Source organism: Piliocolobus tephrosceles, chromosome 8 (assembly GCF_002776525.5).
Source record: "Piliocolobus tephrosceles isolate RC106 chromosome 8, ASM277652v3, whole genome shotgun sequence".
Taxonomy (NCBI): Eukaryota; Metazoa; Chordata; class Mammalia; order Primates; family Cercopithecidae; genus Piliocolobus; species Piliocolobus tephrosceles.
In genome coordinates this window covers 22,580,708-22,603,820 of record NC_045441.1, presented here as the reverse complement: position 1 = coordinate 22,603,820, position 23,113 = coordinate 22,580,708, and the positions used below count along the sequence as shown (strand labels likewise).

The following is a 23,113-nucleotide window of genomic DNA, read 5'->3' as shown; positions in this document are numbered from 1 at the left end:
GTCAATGTTCTAAATCACTGGCTTCTCCATTTCTCTATGACTTGTTGACTATTTTTAGGAGATTAGTTGACCTGTTGATATAACAAATATTTACAAAGCCGCAAAAAGAATCCAAGAACAGTTATGTCTAAGGAGCTTGCAAATCTATCCTACCAGGAAAGGAAAACATGACTTCTGAAATACAATAAGTAAGAGAGAGGTATGCAGAGAGGCATAAAGTTCTCCAGGGATTCTAAAGAGAGGAAGATGACTGCCAAGAAAGGTGATTAGGAGAATCTTAAGAGGAAACAGCGTGACTGTATTCATTTCCCCATTCCATTATAGAAATTATTTAAGGGCCATATAAGAGAGACACAACAAGAGAGAATGCAGTAAATGCTGAAGCAAAATGAAAAGACAAAAATAAGAAGAATACAATAAAGGGCCAGAAAATGGGGCTAAAAATACAGTCCATGATGCCTTGTCCACTTATTCCAAGAGGACCTCAAATGTGGCTCTTGGTGCAGGGATAAGGAGATAATTTATTCAAAATAAGCCTTAAAGTGAAGGGTTGGGGTCTCAGTTTACAATGAAAATGAAATGATGGCAAACCTGGGAAGTAAAGTGTCTGCCATGTTTTCCCCACATTTCCAGACATTAAGCACTGGGGAATGTTGTTATTCTAACAGGCATCTTACTCTGATTAGGCCTTGGCAGTTGAGCTGTACCATAAGTTGCATCTTTTCCAGTCCAAAGCAACAAAACCCTTAATGTATGTGATGTCCACATAGCTTCCATAGTTCAGCTGCTAAAATAGAAAAATAATGCCAGCGAATTCAACACTGCATAAATCACAAGGCCATTGAGAAGACGGCATCCAATAGAATCCACACAGCCTTCTGTTGCTCCTTCAGAACCATCTCTATAATTGTTTCTGTATTTCACTGATATGTTTGCTTTTTCACATAAAGGACTTAAAGAGAAAACTATAATTTCAGTAAAATTTTATGCCCATGTCATGGCTATAAATGATCATAATGATGTTATTTTGATAATATATCTGCATCTCTTAAAAGAGGATGCTACAAATAATAATATATCTTCTGCAGTTTTGTTTTTTTTTTTTTTTTTCTGACATTTCACATGTAGAAGAACCATGAACAACTTTCCCCTTTGCAGTGAGAGGCATTCCAAAACTGGCAAAGGCATATTTTTAATTAAATAAGTCAGTCTCACAACTGTAATTCGAACTTGAAACTGGCAAAGTTTCTTTCATTTCTTACACAAAAAAACCTTAAATTTTAACTGTAATAAAGTGTGAATCCTTTAATAACCTGGATTGGTGTCACCCAATGGGGTAATGAAAAGGGGATGTTAATGTACTAGCTTCCTGAAAATATTTAAACATTTTCATACAATACTAGAAAACTTACCTTCTTCCATGTTTACTTTAATAGAACAAATCATATGAAAGTTTCATAGTGGTTCTTTTATTTATAAAATAATCACATTCAAGTCTTACCAGGGAGTAGCAAAGTTTTCAATTCTTTTCCTTTGAAGAAATAATGCAGAGCAATCACTCACAAATCCCTCTAATTATAAATAAAATCCAAGATATTGTTTGACAATGAGATGCTTTATTAAACTGATACATTTACTATATAAGAATTCTGTGAAAAAATGGGGTATCAAATTATTTTGGGTCTGAATCTTTGCATTATAAAATCTATCCCAAAACTATGTCATCTCACTGTATTCTGTGACTATTAGCACACGGATGACCAAAGGCAACTACTTCCTTTCCTGGCAAAACAAGACAAATTTCAGCTGACATCCCCCATGGTGTTACAAGTCCTCCTAGTGAAGTAGAAAGTCCCAACCCCGTTCTCTATGCATTGTCATCTCCAGGAAGGTAAAGCTTTAGGAAGCACCTGAGCCAGCCCTATATCTGTGGTTGGCATGAGGTTCACATGGGTTCGGCCTTGAGACGGGCATGTTCCTCTCAACCAAACAACTCTACTTGGATTATTCCGAGACTCCTTGGAGGGGTGAAACTTCTGGGAAAAGAGAAAGTAAGAGAGAAAGAGAGAGAAAAAGTCTGAATAATGACAGGAATACACAAAAGATCAAATTCAGCTGCACCAGTGCTAATGGGAAGAATGAAGAAATTGGAAAACAAGCAGCTTTGTGGAACACTCTCTGGTATGACAAAAACTAACCAGACTGTCACTGTTTCTGACTTAACGCTTGTGAAGCCCACCCATTCTCTTACCAGGCCTGGGTGTCTCTGCAGTGAGATGTCTGTGGTTGGTAAACAGTTCTGTAGAGTCTTGTTCTACCGATCTTTCTTCAAGGTCTGACTCTGGGATTGTAGTACAACCACCTAGTGGAAAAATACAAACAGTATTTTAAGCAATGTGTAAGAAAATCTGCCTCTCTACACAGCAAGCATAGCTTAGGAACACACTCATCATAAAGATAATAAATGACGTGACAACAATCTTCAGGAGTGGCCTGAAAAGAATAACCTTAAATGTTTCTTTTTGGTGAGAATACTGGGAATGAGTTACTGCCCCTAAAGACATATTATACTGATTATGACTTGGCAACAGCAGCAACAGTATTGTCTTTAAATTTATCCTTTTTAAAGTCAGAAGGGACAAAACCTGTAGCATATGTGATACCCAGAATATAAAGGCGCCTCAGCAGGAATTCCCTTTAATACCAGAGCATCAGAAACTATAAAAGAAGCAAAGCACATGAACCATGAGGAAAAGAAGGCTTCCCTGAGCAAAGAGAAAGGCTGCTGGTGTTCTGGTACGGTGGTTGTGGTGGCATTTCTCTGGAATTTGATTCTATTCCTGAATCCCAACACCTTACAGCACAGACACAAACACTTCATAATTCAACAGCAAAGTCATGAACTGCATTGTGGAAGATTTCAATCCAAAGGTGACTTGAGGATGAGCTGGCACTGTTGTGCTTTTGAAGTTCTGGGTATAACTCATTTGACTTTATCCACCAAAATCCTGTATGGGAAACTCACAATCATGAGAGAATTTCCTGACTATATCTGCAACTCGATTTGACTGATTTGCCATCATTTCCTGGAAATGTACTAACATGTTGTATACTGTACATGCTTTTTTCCAAAGCCATTCTTCTTGTTAATGAAGTGTGATTTCTTTTTCTGAGGCTTCTCACACACAGAGTCCAAAGCCTCAGCACTCAAGTTTGGTTTTATGCATGAGGGGGTTTATGAAGCTCGCAACATTCTGAGGAAAGAGAGGGTATCAGCAGCACTGATTTCAAAACCACATCATTCAAACGAGACGCAAGTGGCAAGATCCCAGGTTTCAAGGAAAACACACCTTACTATCCACGCCTCTGCATCAACTCTGAAACAGAAATCAGTGCTAAGGGAAATGACAGAAACGCATTTCCACACTCATAAAATAAGAATTAGAGCTATCCTCCAAGATTCCCTGAATAGAAAACATTAGAATTATCCATCAATGCAATGGAACTTGCCCAGTCATACCTGAAAATGACAAGGGCCTTACCCAGAAGGAGAACCAGGCTTATTTTTAATCTCTCCAAAGCCTGTAGATCACAGTAACCAGAACTATCATTATTGAGTACTTTCTAAGGGCTAGAAATCCTGCCCATATTATCTCATTTAATTCCTACACACTATACCATGAAATCGATATTATTGTTATTATTCTCATTTTATAAGAAAACTGAGGTCTCATGAGATTCAGTAACTTGCCAATGTCACAGAGCTCCAGTCTGGTCACATGGTGGGGCTGAGACCTTTGGAGAGGCCCCAAAAGCCAGTTCCTTTCCTCTCCTTTTTTACACTCATCCAACTGAGTAAAAAGGCAAAGGATAGATGTGGTGGTGGCAGGGGCTGGGGGGAGACCTGGAAGACTAATGATAGGGAAGTGCAGAAAGAAGGGATGTGTGCTCCCTGCTGAACAGAACCCTGGGAAAAAAAAAAGGCAGAAAAGTCACTTCTCCATCCCTGAGACAGAGGGAGGCGGGGGAGGCCAGGAATGCTGTACTCACGCAGCTGCTTTCACACACAAGACAACTCCAGGAGGGAGGAAGAGACGAGCCAACAGATGAGAACGAGTCTGATGAGCGGTTAAAACAGCTGCCACGTGCTTGGGGAGAGGCAGGTCTCCACTGATAAATTAGTGTCCCTTTCATTCCAGCTGACTCAGTATTTTGACAAAACAGAAATAGAAGACTTCCTAGTTATCTATCCTGTGGGCTCAAAAGGAAAAGCCAGTTGCTATAGATTATCAACAATGAATGTAATCTCCTTTCTTCTCTTTGCCTTGTACTGCATACAGAGATGGCAAGGTGCCCTGCCCTGGTGCTCTAACCCTCAGGTGCTATAGTGGGCACAGATTGCATGCACCTCCTCAGACTTCCCACCCACAGCAGGGGCTGAGCAGCCACTTGCCCTGGGAATGCCACCCACCTTTCTTTCTTTCTTTTCTTTTCTTTTTTTTTTTTTTTTGAGGTGGAGTTTCACTCTTGTTGCCCAGGCTGGAGTGCAATGGCATGAACTCGGCTCACCGCAACCTCCGTCTCCCGGGTTCAAGTGATTATCCTGCCTCAGCCTCCTGAGTAGCTGGGATTACAGGCATGCGCCACCATGCCTGGCTAATTTTGTACTTTTAGTAGAGATGGGGTTTCTCCATGTTGGTCAGGTTGGTCTCGAACTTCCAACCTCAGATGATCCGCTTGCCTCAGCCTCCCAAAGTGCTGGGATTACAGGCGTGAGTAACCGTGCCTGGCGCCACCCCCGTTCTTCGGATGCCTCCTGTAGCCAGACTGTCCAACTGCACACCCAGAGTGTCTGCCACTTCCAGCTTGGAAAGAACAATGGTGGTGGGCTCTGGCATCCTGCCCAGCGAGTGTATCATAGGAAAAGAAAAGAAGCCGAAGCTGAGCAGAGAATTCTCCCTGGGCCCCCACCAACCAGGAATATGCTAGATGATTAGTTCTCTTTTGCAGGACTCCAAAAAAAGGCTGTGTGCTGCGTAGCTGCACCTGCTCACCAGCGTCATGGCTCCTGGAAAGAGGCACTCCCAGATGCAGGCAGCATCACTCTGCATGACCTCATATATTCCCTTGGTTGCTGCCCTTTGTCCCCACCCTCCCTTCCCTGGGTTTGTGTTCTCAAACAGCCATCACTTTAGTCCTTGCCCCAGGCTCTGTCCTCTTGAGAAAATCACTGATACTGGGAGTAGTTCTATAGTAAAAAGTAGGTCTTCACAATGGAACTTTGAAGTTAGACTGGCCACCCATCTGTAAGCACTAAGCGCTCCATAGCTGGAGGTGAACGGGATGGTAATAGCCCCTGGTGTGCAATTACTTATGCTTTCACCCATGCTTAACTAGGATGACGTGCATGCAGAGGTCAAGACACTGGGAGATCAAGGGGCTATGGCATGGAAACATGTAATCATAAGGATTTCAGATGCTGCTCTGATGACTGAGTATCTCACAAAAAGAAAATGGTAGCTCATGGGCTAATGGGCAATGGGAGGCAAATCCACAAATTCAGAAGGCCTCTTTGGCCTTGATCATGGAATGAGATCATCACACCAGCTGAACAGGAATCACCTGGGAGCCTGTCAGAAATGCAGAATCTCAGGCCCCATCCCCACACCTACTAAATTAACATCTGTTAAGAAATAACAGATGAGTATATCTGATACTTTTCCTAGGAAAAACTATATATTTGTTAAAAATTTAAGGGCAAGCAAATAAAAGAATATAGATAAAATATAAAACTTCCAAACAAACTGAAACTCTCTGAGGTCACCCATGGAAATGAAGCCTGGGTTCCATGGACGCCAGATGGAGCACCCTTGGCTTAGAGTCCATCTCATAAAAGGAGAAGGGGAAGAAAAGCTGCAGCTGGACGAAGTCATCCAAACACAATGGCAATGAGCCCGCAGGCAAGGACAAGCAGAACTGCAGGCTTCTGGCCTGAAAATCAGGCAAGCGTCTCGCTTCGAGGAGGGTAAGAGACTTCAAATCCCATGGACCTACTGTGTGCTGAGCACTCTACCTTGCATTTGCAGTATAGTAACTCACTCCATCCTCAAATGACGCTGTCACAAAGGGCTCAGTGCCCTCATTTCGCAAGGGTAAATGTATTGATAGCAATATGTGCTTTTCTTCTATTGGCCCTCCCCCTGCCCCTTTTCCTACAATGTTACCCTAGGCCATTTTGTGCCCCCTTGCCTCCAGGGAAGTTTGTAATGGGGATCCCATTAATAATAGTAGCCTGGAAATACTTTTCTTTCCAGCTTTGGTTTTCCATAGCCAGGGCTCCCTGAAGAGATGGAACTGAGAGAGTGAGAGACAGCTTGTACCTGGGTTGGCTCAGAGGCAGCAGCCCACAGCCCAAGGTAACAAGACATCATCCAGAGATGGAGGCATGGGACACAGAAGGACTGGGCACCAGAAGCCCCAGCCTTAGCCACAGGGAGCCCTGGAGTTGACTCCACTGATGGCTCAGGCAATGAGGCTGTGGGTAGCTACTGTGTCCTCATTTTCTGAGCCCCATGTATAAGCCTCCCTGGATGCAGTGGGGTGTGGAAAGGATGGGCAATAAGAACGGAGACTGAATTCCCTACCCTCTTGTTATTAAAGAAAATACAAATTTTACATTTCTTGCATCTCTGACTTAGCTATGCAGAGTCAGGCCTGCTAGAAAGTTTCAATTTATTAAATAAAACCAAGAGATTATGTTATTTGCTAAAGCTTACACAAGTTTCTATACCACTGCAACCCAGCTCTCCATATATTACAGTGATGCTTCTAAAAAAAAAAAAAACTTGCTTTCCAAATTTCCAATCTATCTAAACCAATACTTTTGTAAAATGTAACAGAAATGAATAAAAATAAACTAGTAGAAAAATTAAGTGAATAAGACATCAGCTTTCACCTTTCAGAATTAGGTTCAACAGTTGTAAAAACACCCTTTCAATTGCTACAAAAGTTTCTCAACACTTTGTGAATGTCAGGTAACAAAAAGTTTGCAGACAGATGTCAGTCTTTCAGCCATACTTTGAGTAGCACTAACTATAAGATATGGTCTAACTTAATAAATGTGATATGTAGAATTAGGGTTAAAAATAATAATACAGCAATTCCTATTTATCTAAGGTTCAAATACCAGCAAAATCCTTGTGGCAACAAAATGGGCTTTCACAACCTATGTTCCTTCTTTCTAGTCATACATCTTGTGACTAGATGTGGCAGCTCTCTCTCTAGTGGTCATGGTGTTCAGAACAATCTCCCCCTCCCACCAACGCAGGATGTCTAGGTTCCCCTCACCACTGCTGGGTGGAATATAATTAAGGGAAGCTGGCATCTTGAGTCAGAAATCTAGATGCATTTCCACAATGGAGTGTTCCTGTTATACATGATAGTTTTATTATAGAGCCCTATTACCATTAAGTTATTGCTTTAAAAACTTTTCTGGACTAATCTGGAAACCTAACTCATGTGAAATTATATAATATGAAGCATATATGATGAATTTTGAATAATCAGCATAGAACCATTTGGAAGAAAACTGTTTATAAGAACAAAACTGTTAATAAATTGGAGACTACATCAATGGATATTAAAAAGGATGTCTTTGAGGCACTCTATTATGGGGCCGATGACTGAACTGCTGACAATCAAATTATGTATATGGCCTTTTGTGTTAACTAAACTTTGCTGTAAAAATTTGACTTTTCCACATTGAACATATTCATACAAATAGCAATCATTAGCCAGCCAAAAATTTATTTAAGTAGAAAATCTCACTTAAAACTTTGAACAAATAGAAGTTTGCCCTATATTTATAAAGATAACACAACTCTAGGATTTTTAGGGATTTCAAGCTATCCTCTAACCTGTTTCCATATTCAAAAGCAAATTATAAAATGGCTGCACTTCCTCCTCAAAAAGTGGTACATATTTTTTCAGCAGGTGAATTACACTAAGATATTTCTATCCATTGTCAGAAAAACAAACAAAAAACAACAACGAAAGGAGCTTAGGCCCTCTCTGCAGGTTGCTATTGTAGAGTTAACTGGAAGAGGTAGAGTTCAAAGGTTAAGATAGGAAGTGAGGCAGAAACAAACGTGACTGTCATCTAGAATACTGGAGATCAAAATTGGAATGCAAGGTAAGCAGTGGTATGCTGGTAAATGTAGAACAGCTGGCTTTCCAGGAAAAAAGAGGAAAGCGCCAATCTATAGTGTTTACTCATCTCTGTGGGATGAATACTCCCACTATGGCCAATTTCAAATAACCAGAATGACATCACCAAATGTACAGCTTGGCAGAGATGTGTAGTAGCACACTATTATCTAGTATTTTCACCATACAGATTTCATAGATGTAAATAACCTCAAGAGAATACATAATAGTAAAACATAGTAAAATAATTAGGAAGGAAAAGTTTTGAGTTTGTATTATCATTGTTTTTATATAATTTATTTCATTGTAAGTTTATGCAATTTTTAAGAATGCCTATATATTTAACAATGGACTTACAAACTTTCTAAAAATTCAGCAGTTGGTTCTCACCAGCTAGCGCAAGCTGGTTCTAGCACTGACAGTGGGGATGGTATAGGGAGGTTAAGGTTATGCTTTGAAGTCTGGATTCATGGCTCCACATTGACAAGTTAAGTGACCTTCTTGAGCAAGTTATTTCACTAAAATCAGTCTCAGTTTCTGCATCTTCTAAGAGACTAACATAGCTCTGCTTCATAAGGGAGAGAGATGAATGTGCATAGTACCTGGCACATTGAAATACAACTAAGTCCTGACTATTTTCAGGCCAAAGTCAGGAACACCAAAAGAAGAGTAGGGTAAACAGGTCAAGATAAAGTCCCTAATGTGGGGGTTTGGCAGGGAAGGTTTCAAACAAACTGATATATCCCCGGGGCCATCAGTTGCCCCATCTTTAAACAGGGGATGATGTTGAGGCCAACTGTGAACATGCCATGAGATCATGTAAACCTAGCATCACGCTCAGCACACTGTGCATTTTATCACCTCTTGCCTTCTATTTTTTCTTTTCTTTTTTTTTTTTTTTTTTGTATACATGCACTTTCTGCACCATTTTTTTTTGTGAAATCAAAGAACTGTAGCTTTAGGTTTAATGACTTTCGTCTAGTACATATCAAGACAGAGGCTCAGAGAGGGGAACTGATGCCGCAAATGTCCCAGAGTTAGTGCAGGTTCCCCTCCTTCCTATCGCACTAGGGCTTTCTCAACAAATTTTTTTTTTTTTTTGGTCCAGGAAGATCTTAATGGATTTGCTTGTGAGTTGGCTGTCCTAATTAGTCCTTCCTTTCAATGATACAGAAAATCCAGAGGCCTGGCAAGCTGTTCTGTGGGTATATTTGAAGATTTCGCTGGTTTATTTTCTTGCAATAGTGACCTTTGTAATAAACTGGGTATTGGATGAGAGTGTTCCATTCCTTCATAGAAGAGAAACTCTTTTCTTCTGTTTTCTTCATATATTTAAGATAAATCAGACAAGGAGACACTTTTAGAGAATCACAAATGACCACAGACCTTGTTCTGACTTGCCAAAGAATCTTCTGTTTGTATGACCTGAATTGCCACTAAGAATTAAAAACAGCAGAAACCTCAAAAATATACACGTGACATTTTTCTTTTGATCATTATTTACTTGATGGATAAAGCGTTTTTTTTAAGATTTCCTTTCAATGGTTTATAATTCATGTGCAGTGTGAGGAATGGGCCCTTTGAAAAGAACATCACACTATCTTAAATATGAAGCTTCCCTCAGACTCAGGGACTCTCTATAAATATATTCATTTGGAGAAATTTTACTGTGTGTGTGTGTGTGTGTGTGTGAGACACAGAGAGAAAGAGAGAGAATTGGAGAAAATTTTTGTACTCCCATTCTGTACGTTGCCTATTCACTCTGTGTGTGTGTGTGTGTGTGTGTGTGTGTGTGTGTGTGTGAGAGAGAGAGAGAGAGAAAAGAGAGATGATTCATATATATGCACATAGGTACACAGATATGTATAAATTTTCTGATAATGCTCTACTCTGTTAGTTTTTCCAGTTATTTCAAATATTTTTTTCTAGCCCAAGGAGAATGTAAGCTATAAAAAGCCAGGCATCTGCTATATGCTTGTGTAGCAATACTGGCTGAGTATTTAGACACTTTTTGGCAAAATGGAAGAATAGAAGGAAGGGGGATGGACAGGAGAGAGGGAGACAGGATGAAAAGCAAAGGGGAGGAGAAAGAATGGATCATAACATATTTTATCCTTCTGTGTATGCACTTCTACACAAGACATTAGAGGTGATTTACAAAAGGTGTAAATGACAAAATTGTAAATCATACAAAACATATTAGCAGCTAGAAAAACGTAAACCAGACTAGGAGTTATAGCGAGGAAGAATCATGGATAAACACAGACAAGGACCTACACAAGGGCTACAGTGGAGAAAAAATGCAAAATGTTATGGAGAGAAAGTGGGACTGCACTTCCTCTGATCCATCCTCCATGACCTCTCATCTTCCACACTGGACTTCAGACCAAAGGGCTCAGTCTGAACTCACTTGGACTTAACTTTTCTTTTCCTCAAGAGCACCCAACTGGTAAAGCTATGATGGTGGGAATTTTTTTGACTAATACTTTGATTTACTTGAGATATATATACATATCAAATATTTGATTATATATATATATATATATAAATAGTCACACACACACATATCAATGTGTGTGTGTGTGTGTGTGTGTGTGTGTGTGTGTTTCTGTTCTGTGCTCAGGGGCCATCTTGGAAATCCAACATTTCTGTGAAATTTTTTTTTTTCTTTTTTTAATTTTACTTTAAGTTCCAGGATACAAGTGCAGAATGTGCAAGTTTGTTACAAAGGTATATGTGCACCATGGTGGTTTGCTGCACCTAACAACCCACCATCTGGGTTTTAAGCTCCATGTGCATTAGCTCATTTGTCCTAATGCTCTCCCTCCCCTTGCCCCCAACCCCATGACTGGCCCCAGTGTGTGTTGTTCCCCTCCTTGTGTCCATGTGTTCTCATTATTCAACTCCCACTTATGAGTGAGAACATGTGGTGTTTGGTTTTCTGTTCCTGTGTTAGTTTCCTGAGGATGATGGCTTCCAGCTTTATCCATGTCCCTGCAAAGGACATGATCTCATTCATTTTTATAGCTGCATAGTATTCTATGGTGTATATGTACCACATTTTCTTTATCCAGTCTATCATTGATGGGCTTTGGGTTGTTTCATGTCTTTGCTATTGTAAATAGTGCTACAATAAATACACGTGTGCATATGTCTTTACAGTGGAATGATTTATATTCCTTGGGGTATATACCCAGTAATGAGATTTCTGGGTCAAATGGTATTTGTGGTTGTAGATCCTTAAGGAATCGCCACACTGTCTTCCACAATGGTTGAACTCATTTACATTCCCACCAACAGTGTAAAAGCATTCCTATTTCTCTACAGCCTCACCAGCATCTATTGTCTTCTGACTTTTTAATAATTGCCATTCTGACTGGTGTAAGATGGTATCTCATTGTGGTTTTGATTTGCATTTCTCTAATCATCAGTGGTGTTGAGCTTTTTTTCATATGTTTGTTGGCTGCATAAATGTCTTCTTTTGAGAAGCGTCTCTTCGTATCCTTTGCCAACTTTTTGATGGTTTCTTTATATATATATAAATTTAAGTTCTTTGTAGATTCTGGATACTAGACGCTTGTCAGATGGGTAAATTGCAAAACTTTTCTCCCATTCTGTACACTGCCTGCTACTCTGATGATAGTTTCTTTTGCTGCACAGAAGCTCTTTAGTTTAATTGAATCCCATTTGTCAATTTTGGCTTTTGTTGCAATTGCTTTTGGCAGTTTTGTCATGAAGTCTTTGTCCATGCCTATGTCCTGAATGGTATTGCCTAGGCTTTCTTCTAGGATGTTTATGGTTTATGGTTTATGGTTTTGATTTTTACATTTAAGTCTTTAATCCATCTTGAGTTAATTTTTGTATAAGGTATAAGGAAGGGGTCCAGTTTCAGTTTTCTGTATATGGCTAGCCAGTTTCCCAGCACCATTTATTAAATAGGAAATCCTTTCCCCATTGCTTGTTTTTGTCAGGTTTGTCCAATATCAAATGGTTGTAGATGTGTGGTCTTATGAAATTGGGTTTTCAAAGGCACTCACTGAGCAGACATTTTCCAGAATAACATATATATAGGAGACTGTTAATAAATACAATAGGCATAGACCTCATCAAAGCACATCTTGGAAATAAAAATAAAGGAATATTTTACTTACTGTGCTCTTAACACAGCATGGTGAAACAGGCTGACACCATTCAATGTTGCTGCTGCTCTCTAGGTAAGACTGAAGGACTTATGTCCACTTCTCTCTCATTTCTATTTCCACTCTACTCTTCACTGTGTTGTCATGTAGAGGCAAAATCCCCTTAACCAGGTATAAGTTTACAGTTTCAAACTCAGCAAACCAGCAGAAGAAAATGCCTTTCTATATAGTCTTAGGTTTCTAGTACCAACATATGATATTCGGTTTTCTACGTTCCTTGTAAGTCCATCCCGTGACATTTTTTTCTCCCTGTTTTTGCAGAAACCATGCTGACCACATTGGCAGAGACAACAGTGGTTAGCTGCAGAGGGGCAGGTGAAGGTCACTGTAGTGTGTGTCCAATAGGATGCCCCTTGAAATGTATGGAGCTCAGTCCCACTGCCTAATAACCAACTTTGATCCCCACAACATGGTGGGAACTGAAAGTGTGTTTAAGACTATGCATCTACCCATGTTTGAAAATATTTCCATTTCACACCTCACAGCAGAGACAAAGTGTGTGAATAAAAGGGAGTCTAATACATTTTAAGAGGTCTAACATGTGTCTCAACAAGTTTTAAAACCCCTGTAAAGGCTGAACACTAAGTCCCTTAGGGTATAAGGGCTCCAGTCAGAGAGTCGGGATTTAAGAGAGCAGGGTGCTCCTGGTATTAAGATGTTTCCACAACTTGAATAATGATAGGTGTCCAAGTATTCTTTTAGCTGGATTGCTGGTTAGAATTTAGGCTCACTTCGTGGTGAGAATTAAGAAATTACAGAAACATAGCTATTTTCAACCATTGATAATTATGTAAACAGAATGTACTAAGCAGAAAAAGAGTTCTATTTACAAAAAAGCAAGCACAGTCCATAAATACTACAGATTGGAATAGATCCAGGTTAAGAATTTCTCCAGATGTCAGTCTGTAAACAGGGCTTCATAAAGTGAATTCCCCAATTAACTGTTGGCAGGAGCGGTCTCTACACTATGTTGGTGCCTTGCGACTCCCTACCACATGTAGGTGAATTGCTGTCTGGCCCTATCGATTGTTAATCAGTTATGATACAACAAAACTCAGAGAAAAGCAGCTGGGGTCAGCACAAATTCTTGCGATACAGCAAGAAGGTGCTGTAAAATTACTGCTCAGGAACTTGGAGATCTGTTCACTGACGGAAATGAGAACTCTTCTATTTATTTGCATTACATCTGTTTTTCTAACACATTTAGTTCTTAACCTAGAGCACTAGGAAAGACACACACCCAGTAAGAACATAAACGTGGAACCTAAAAAAACAAAACAAAACAAAACAAAAAAAACCTATACTCACTATTTTGTTAAAGTCTCCAATCACAGTGTTTTTACACATGTTAACAAGGCCATTAAATCCTCCAAACAGGAACACAAAAGTATTGCCCAGCCATTGTGAGAAGGTGGGGAGGAAAAGAAAGTTAATATTTGCTTTTCCTTGCCATCTGATCAATGTCTGGAACACTGCAATGAAATGTAAGATCTACTGTCTTTCAACTAACTCTTCACTATACAGTACAATGTTTTCTAGTTCGAAAAGAAGGTATTTGTGATTTTTAATTTCCATTTTGTTTCTAAATCCTAAAGAAGTCTAATGTACAACTGGAAAGAGACATAATTTTAAGATATTTCCATTTCAAATATTTTCCTTTTCTGAGTCCCTCTTCAGAGACCAATACTCTCTCAAAAGTACACATGCACAAATAAAACATTACAGCTACAGTTGAGAAAGAAAGGAAGCCAATGGTTCTGCAATAATAATTTCTCAAAAAAGTGAAATGAAATGAAATAGTAAGAGCATAACTCCACTTTGCCTGGACACCACATAATAAGAGAGCTAGTGTTCCTCACAGCTTTCCCTCTTGCATCAAGTGGCTATTCATTCTCCAACGATCCTGGCAACATTTCTTCAACCTGAGTTTCTTTCCACATCCCAATTAAAAGTCATAATCTTGACCAAATTGTGTTGTTTTTAATAATGACAGAGTCAAGGTGGTGATTAGGAAACTGGGAGTCCAGCTGGGTCACTGGCTTGGAAACAGGTTGAGAGAAGAGAGAAAAGAACACAACAGCTCTGGAGTATGCCTGTTTTATCATATCCTTCCACACAGGACAAGGAAACTGAAGAAACACTCAGGACTTCTTCCCAGGCAACTCTACTATCTAGCCATGTATTTGTTTAACAGCCCATTAAACAATGTCATATTTTAAAGAAAAGAGAAATATATACAGAGTGGCAAACTAAACTATTGATCATAGAAAGGGATACTCTGAAAGGGGACATGACATGGCAAGTATCATGTGTCTTGAGCAAAGTCAAAGTCTAGGCTTTCATTCCCTTTCTTTTCAACGCAGAAAATATAGCATGTGCTTTCTGAGAAATTAGGATTAAATTAGATGCTTGTAATGGGCCTATCACAATGCCTGGCACAGAGAAAGACTCTCGGTAAATGTTAGCTATTATTTTCAGTTCTAACTCCCAGTATATATTAGTCATTACAGTTACAGCCAAATACACATGAAACTGCAGGCCATGAATACAGCATGAATTTATATATGACTTTCTAAAAAAATGCTCAGGTAAAAAAGTCGAGGATGGAGTAAGTAGACCAGTGGTGGAATGTTCATAGTTGAACTCAGTGGTGAACAGCAAAATTGTCACCAAGGCATTAAAAGTAATTAACATGAAAATACAGTACACATCCCTTCTAAATGAAACCACGGATAGTCTACTATCATAGATAACCACTCCTCTGAGATTACAATAGGAATTTTTAAAGGGCTCAAATGATGATGATGATGGCAACGATGACCAGGGGTACATAATCACATTCATTGTTTTCTATTTACCAGCAGTGCTATTACTACTGAAAAATGCAAACCCACAAGATAATATGACATAAATGGATGAAACATTAAGATAAAAGGGTAAAACAGTGGTAGGTTTGCTTTCTCATGGGAAATTGAAATGGCCAGCAGCTGAACCTTGAAAGAGGAAGTCTGCTGATCTAGTGTTACTAAACATAGGAGGCAGCCAAGGAACAGAGAAATAGAGCAATGTATTTAAATGTATGCCTTGAAGGAAGCAAACACCAATTATTTTTATATGACTTTAATTCTCCCAGTGAATACTTTATGGGTGTTGGCAAGTCCTTCTGGAAAAGGAAGGGATTATTAATGAAGGATTCAGTGGCAACTGCTCACCAGTGCTCTAAGAAATAACACTTAACAAAGAATCATTTAGTTCACACCTCATCTCTAAAGACATAGAAATTTTAAGGATCCTTTTAAAAAATAGTAAAATATTATGTTCACATGCAAAGCCCTTTCTATTTTAGTTTCCAAATGATTCTACAGCCTGCGTGATAAACAAATAAGCTTCCCACAGGAAAATAAACGTATAGAGGGAAGGAGTTACATTTTTTTCCTTTTATGCAAAGAGTAGGTGCTTAATATTTACTTGTTGACTTAAAAAGGAATGCATGAAACTTGAGGAAATACAGCCTTAAAAAAAAGGTCATCATTTAAGAATGTTCCACCACATCCTTCCAGGATTGTGGGCTAAGCACAGCCCACTAATGTATAGGCTAGTAAATCTGAGGAAATGACCAATCAGCTCCTGTATTCTATCCTGTTTCTCCAAAAAGGTAACCCATTCACTCTAGCAAATCCCTATATTATGTAAAATGAAATCTCTCTAGCTAACTGCCTGCTCTTAAAATTCTCCAGTTGCTTCAAAAGCATGGCCTCTAGAGCTAAACTGTCAGAATTTTAATCCCAGCTCCACGATTATCAGCTTTTTTTAAAAAAGAAAAACTTGTTACCTGATCTTTCTCTGCTTCAATTTCCTTATTTGTAAAATGCAGATAATTATACCTAGCTCATAGGGTATTGTAAAGATTAAATGAGTAAATGGATGTAAAGCACTTCACATGGTGCCTGACTCATAATAAATGACAGACGAGTGTTATAATAATAAGCATTTCCAGCATCAGCATCATTTTTTTGCCCTATATTGCCAAATTATTCTAGTCTAAGCCTGAGATTCTCATGTAAGATGAGTGGGGAACTGAAAGTACAAAGCGTAGTAAATTTTAGGAAGACAGAGCAGCAACTATAGCTATCTAGGAACACCAATAGTTGGGTTAAATAGTCAAATAGAACCTTAACTGGTTGTCTGATCTGGTAAAAACAAGAACAACAAAAACACCACTGGCCAATAAGAAATAACAGCTTGGTAAAGAAGGAACAAAGATTAGGGTCCAGATCAGTAATATAGGACAACAATATACATCAAATTAAGAACAATTTACTATCTTTTGACCCCACTTTCATGCCAGCATCTTCCTCCGTTTCTTTGCTCCTCTTAGCAGCAAAGTTTCTCCAAAGAGTTCTCTATAAATGCTCTTTATAACTCTTCTCTTTTCCTTTCTCTCACACATCCATCCCAGTCTAGCCTTTGCCTCTGCCACTCTACAGAAGCTGCCCAAGATCACAATGATCTTCACATGGCTCCATCAACGGGCTGATTTTCAGCTCTCAGCTGACTTGACCCATGAGCAGCATTTGACACAGCTGATTCTTCTGTCGTCCTCGAAACTCTTTTTTTGCCTGACTTCTAGGATACCACATTCTACTGATTTTCCTGTTACCTCACTGCAGTATTATTTCTCAGTATTCTTTGCTGGTTCCTCCTCTTCTCCCAAACTTCCTAAAAGTTACAATATCCAGCACTCAGTTTTTGGTCCTCATCTCTCTTCTAAACTTACTCCCTTGGTGACTTTATCCAGTCTTCTGGCTTTAAAGTAACATTTTCATGCTGACAACTCCTAATTTTGTAACTCCAGCCCAGATTTCTCTCCTGAACCCCAGACTCATATCCAATTACTTACTTAATATCTCCACTTAGATCTCTAACAGCATCTCAAACTCAACATGTCCCAAACTTTACTCTTATTCTTTTCCACGAACCTTTCCCATCTCACCCCACAGCCTTCCCCATCTCAACTCAATCCTTTCAGTGTCTCGAGTCAAAACTACTAGAGTCATTCTAAATTCCCTTCTTCCTCTCACATATCATGTCCATTCTGTTAGGAAATTCTACTGTTTAAACATTTGAAATATATCCAGAATCAGACCATTTCTCACCACTACTACCACTTTGGTACAATCTATCATCATCTCTTACCTGAATTACAGTAATCTGCAGTTTCGCTGTCTGTAGTTTAAGTTACCTGCAATCAACCACAGTCTGAAATATTAAATAAACAATTCCAGGAATAATTCACAAGTTTTAAATTGCACTTTGTTTTGGGTAGCGTGATGAAATCCTGGGTCATCCTTCTCCATCCTGCCTGGGATGTCACTCATCCCTTTGTCCAGCACATCCACGCTGCATATGCTACCTGCCTGTTATCATATAGGAAAAAACAGCATTTTTTCATAGTACAGGGTTCAGCACTATCTGCAGTTTCAGGCAACCACTGGGAGTCTCAGAACACATCCTCCAAGGATAAGGGGGGATTACTGTATTGCTAAATTGCTTCTCTGAGTAACCCTTAAATTGGACTGCCCATTTTTTATCTCTGACCCCCACTATAGTTTATTCTCAAAAGAATAACCCCAATCGTTTTAAAAGGTAAAGTCATGTCATTCCTTCATTCAAAATGGTTTTCCCCATTTCACCCAGAGGAAAAGCAAATGAGCAAATGTCTGCACAAAGGCTGCATATGATCTAGTCCCTCTGGCCTCCTGTCCTACTGCACTGCCTCACTGTCCTTGCTGTCCCTGGAACACACCATTCCCACTTTAGGAATTGTGCTGACCATTCCCTTTACCTGAAACACTTGTCCCTCTGATTTCTGCATGAATAATTCCCTCACCTTCTTCAAATCTTTCTTCAAAAATTGCGTTGTGAACAAAGCCTATCCTGACCACCCAATTTGAAATTATAACCATGGGCCCCCACCCCTTTTCTAACACACATTTACTTTTTCTGTAACATTTAACATTAGCACTTACTACTTTCTCACATACATAGTTCACTTATTTATCATGCTTATTGTCTTCCCTTGTGAGAATAAGAGTTCCAAAATGGCAGGGATCTCGTCTAATTTGGTGGCTAAGTATCATAAGTCTTGGAACAGTGCTTGGCACACAATAGGCACACAATATTTAGTTGTCGACTTAAATGAATGAATTTAGGCTGAGAGATTAGGAGGAAGCAATGGAAACCAAAATCAATTCTAATTTTTACATAGTATTATCTGCCTTTTCCACTGGGAGGCTGGAAAGCAGTTACAATAGAACACAGTATAGAATCTCTTCTTTCTACTCCCCCAGTAGACCTGGCTGCTCTATGAACCCAAAAAGGTTCTCAAAAAGTTCTTTGCTTTAGCTGATACAAATCTTTAGGAAATGAATCTCACTGGATCAAAACACATGGAGAATTTGTGAGACTGAATAGGTACAACAACAAAATGTCCACCCCAGAGAAGAAATAAGATCCCAGTAGTAATTTTTGCAGGAATCAAAGTTAAAAAGAAGTAACAGAGCACTTGTAATTCTAGTTCTTGATAATAGTTATTTGTGGATGAAGAAACTGCAAAGGAAGGTACAAAGACATCTGTCTGCTTGGGAAATTTCTCAAAACGAACGAAAAAGGATCCATGTTATATCCACTGGGGCATCAAGTTATGGCCTGGAACAGTTTATTTTTCCCAGGCTACTTCAAATCTAAACGTGTTTTTAAAAGCAAGCCCAATGAAAGATTAGATAAACAACTGGACAATGTTTTTTACACTCTGGTAACATAAACATTTCAAATTCCTCCCTAACTCTTTACTAGCATAAATCTCTAATTCCGGAGAAGGTGAAATATCCTGAAAGTTTAAACACTACTTTGGTTTTTTCACATTTACCTCCATCTCTATCTTATCTTTTTCTGCCAATAAAAAGTCAGGTTTTGTCGAAACTATGGTACTATGACTCCCTTGCAATTATCAAACAATTGGACTAACCCCAGCTCTACTTTCCTTGAAAATGGAACATAGCAGCCCTTCCCAATGGTTTCTGTTCTTTTCTTTCTTACCTCCTATACATCCTGCACTGCCCTTTTTCAAACCTAGCTTTTATAAACACAAAGAGGAAATGTAGAACTGTCTGCCTCAATTAAGCTATGAAAAAAATTTTAAAAAATGGTATCAAACACAAAAGAGATAAACTGAAATAGAAAACATCAGGCAGAGGAGAGAGCTCGCTCTGGTTAAGGAAAGGGGATATAGAATAAGAGCTCCAAGAAGCAACTCTGTGGAAATGCTACAGAAAGAAGAAAAGGAAGGGAGAGAATGGAGGGAAACAAAGGATGTGAAAACCCAGAGGGAATGAGGATAAGCGGCTCACTGTATAATCCACAAGTCAGAAAGTACAGGGATGACAGGGTGGTGGCCAATAGAGAAAATACTGAGCTGAGAGAGCTGTTCCATTTACATCATAGTCCACAGTTTATGAAAGAACTTCACCTGACCCTGGGTATCACAACTTTGAGCAGTAGAGTAGGTAAAAATCTGCAACTTTTTTGTTCCCATTTTTTATTTTAGAATCAGGGTACATGTACAGGTTTGGAAGGGGTATATTGTGTGATCCTGAGTACGAATGGATCCATCACCCAGGTAGTGAGCATAGTACCCAACAGGTAGCTTTTTTCAACCTTCACTCCTGCCCTCCCTGCTCTTACATTCTCCAGTGTCTATTGATTCTCTGTTTATGATCATCGTACTCAATGTTCAGCTTCCACTTATAAGTGAGAAGACGTGGTATTTGGTTTTCTGTTTCTGCATTTAGTTCACTTAGGATAATGTTTTTCAGCTGTATCCATGTTGCTTCAAAGGACATGCTTTCATTGTTTTTTATGGCTGCATAGTATTCCATGGTGCATATGTACCACATTTTCTTTATCCAATCCACTGTTGATGGTCACCTGGGTTGATTCCACATCTTTGCTACTATGAATAGCACTGCGATGAACATACAAGTGCATGTGTCTTTGGGAAAACGATTTATTTTTCTTTGGATTATATACCCAGTAATGGAATTGCTGGGTTGCATGGTAGTTCAACTCTCAGTTCTCTGAGAAACCTCCAAACTGCTCTTTATAGTGGCGGAACTAATTCACATTCCTACCTACAGCATATAAGCATTCCCTTTTCTCTGCGGTTTCACCCAGACGTGTTACTCATTTTTTTTTACTTCTTAACAGAAGCCATTCTGACTGGTTGAGTTGGTATCCCATTGTGATTCTGATAGGCATTTCTCTGATGATTAGTGATGATGAGCATTTTTTCAGGTTTGTTGGCTGCTTCTGTGTCTTCTTTTGAGAAGTATCTGTTCATGTCCTTTGCCCATTTTTAATGAGGTTATTTGGTTTTTACTTGTTTATTCGTTTAAGTTCCTTATAGAAAATCTGCACCTCCATGCCCCCCAAAAACCACACATCGAGTCGCCGCCGCCAGCTCGTGCTCCTTGTTCTTGTGCCGCTCAACTGTCTTACTTCTCCGCCGGTCGCCATGGAAGAAGAGATCGCCGCGCTGGTCATTGACAATGGCTCCGGCATGTGCAAAGCTGGCTTTGCTGGGGACGATGCACCCCGAGCCATGTTTCCCTCCATCGTCGGGCGTCCCCGACACCAGGGCGTGATGGTGGGCATGGGCCAGAAGGACTCCTACGTGGGTGATGAGGCCCAGAGCAAGCGCGGCATCTTGACCCTGAAGTACCCTATCGAGCATGGCATTGTCACCAACTGGGATGACATGGAGAAAATCTGGCACCATACTTTCTACAATGAGCTGCGCGTGGCCCCAGAGGAGCACCCGGTGCTGCTGACCGAGGCCCCCCTGAACCCTAAGGCCAACAGAGAGAAGATGACTCAGATTATGTTTGAGACCTTCAACACCCCGGCCATGTACATGGCCATCCAGGCCGTGCTGTCCCTCTACGCCTCTGGGTGCACCACTGGCATTGTCATGGACTCTGGAGACGGGGTCACCCACACGGTGCCCATCTACGAGGGCTACGCCCTCCCCCACGCCATCCTGCGTCTGGACCTGGCTGGCCGGGACCTGACCGACTACCTCATGAAGATCCTCACCGAGCGTGGCTACAGCTTCACCACCACGGCCGAGCGGGAAATTGTGCGCGACATCAAGGAGAAGCTGTGCTACGTCGCCCTGGACTTCGAGCAGGAGATGGCCACCGCCGCATCGTCCTCTTCCCTGGAGAAGAGCTACGAGCTGCCTGATGGCCAGGTCATCACCATCGGCAATGAGCGGTTCCGGTGTCCGGAGGCGCTGTTCCAGCCTTCTTTCCTGGGCATGGAATCTTGCGGCATCCACGAGACCACCTTCAACTCCATCATGAAGTGTGACGTGGACATCCGCAAAGACCTGTATGCCAACACGGTGCTGTCTGGCGGCACCACCATGTACCCAGGCATTGCCGACAGGATGCAGAAAGAGATCACCGCCCTGGCACCCAGCACCATGAAGATCAAGATCATCGCACCCCCAGAACGCAAGTACTCAGTGTGGATCGGTGGCTCCATCTTGGCCTCACTGTCCACCTTCCAGCAGATGTGGATTAGCAAGCAGGAGTACGACGAGTCGGGCCCCTCCATCGTCCATCGCAAATGCTTCTAAATGGACTGAGCAGATGCGTAGCATTTGCTGCATGGGTTAATTCAGAAGTATAAATTTGCCCTTGGCAAATGCATACACCTCATGCTAGCCTCACGAAACTGGAATAAGCCTTCGAAAAGAAATTGTCCTTGAAGCTTGTATCTGATATCAGCACTGGATTGTAGAACTTGTTGCTGATTTTGACCGTGTATTCAAGTTAATTGTTCCCCTTGGTATTTGTTTAATACCCTGTACATATCTTTGAGTTCAACCTTTAGTACATGTGGCTTGGTCACTTCGTGGCTGAGGTAAGAACGTTCTTGTGGAAGACAAGTCTGTGGCTTGGCGAGTCTGCGTGGCCAGCAGTCTCTGATCTGTGCAGGGTATTAATGTGTCAGGGCTTGAGTGTTCTGGGATTTCTCTAGAGGCTGGCAAGGGCTCCTGAACCAGTTTCTGCCCTGCCAGTCTGTCAGGGTTGGAAAGTCCAAGCCATAGGACCCAGTTTTCTTAGCTGACGTTTTCTGCCAGAACACCGTGGGCTGTTACTTGCCTTGAGTTGGAAGCGGTTTGCATTTACACCTGTAAATGTATTCATCCTTTTAATTTATGTAAGGTTTTTTTGTACGCAATTCTCAATTCTTTAAAGAGATGACAACAAATTTTGGTTTTCTACTGTTATGTGAGAACATTAGGCCCCAGCAACACGTCATTGTGTAAGGAAAAATAAAAAGTGCTGCCGTAAAAAAAAAAAAAAAAAAAAAAAAACCACACATCAAGTTAGCTCCCAGGCAAATTACCCAATACCTTTGAGTTTTTATTTCTTCATTTGAGAAATGAAAATATCTTCCTAAAACTGACTGTGAGGAGTAAATAAAACCTTATATAAGGCATCAGAGGTAAAGTCATGCTCAGTAATTGGCAGTTATTATAATAAATGATAAAAAGATTTACTGACCCAAGGTCAGACAATGAGCCAATGCCCCTGTTAGGAGTAGAGCCCAGGTCTGCTGTGTTAGGAGTAGAGCCCAGG

General features: G+C 40.3%; 2 protein-coding genes across 8 annotated transcripts in view; one reads left to right on the top strand and one right to left on the bottom strand.

Annotated features, from left to right (window-relative positions):
- Window positions 1–1,453: 1,453 nt before the first annotated feature.
- BBS9 (Bardet-Biedl syndrome 9) overlaps window positions 1,454–23,113 on the bottom strand; it is a 514,065-nt gene continuing 492,405 nt past the window's right edge. For 6 of the 7 annotated variants that reach the window (XM_023191692.2, XM_023191694.2, XM_023191691.2 and 3 more), the window contains 2 exons: window positions 2,252–2,362; window positions 1,454–2,036 (listed from right to left, as the gene is read on the bottom strand). In XM_023191692.2, the coding sequence (XP_023047460.1) occupies window positions 2,005–2,036; window positions 2,252–2,362 (143 nt within the window). In that variant the 3' untranslated portion in view covers window positions 1,454–2,004. The remainder of the gene's footprint in view (window positions 2,037–2,251; window positions 2,363–23,113) is intronic. The other variant, XM_023191695.2, reaches the window with a different exon arrangement.
- On the top strand, window positions 20,914–22,848 carry LOC111526135 (actin, cytoplasmic 2-like). Its single transcript, XM_023191698.2, has one exon. It carries the CDS (start codon window positions 20,977–20,979, stop codon window positions 22,102–22,104), a length of 1,128 nt encoding a protein of 375 aa, XP_023047466.2. The 5' UTR covers window positions 20,914–20,976; the 3' UTR covers window positions 22,105–22,848.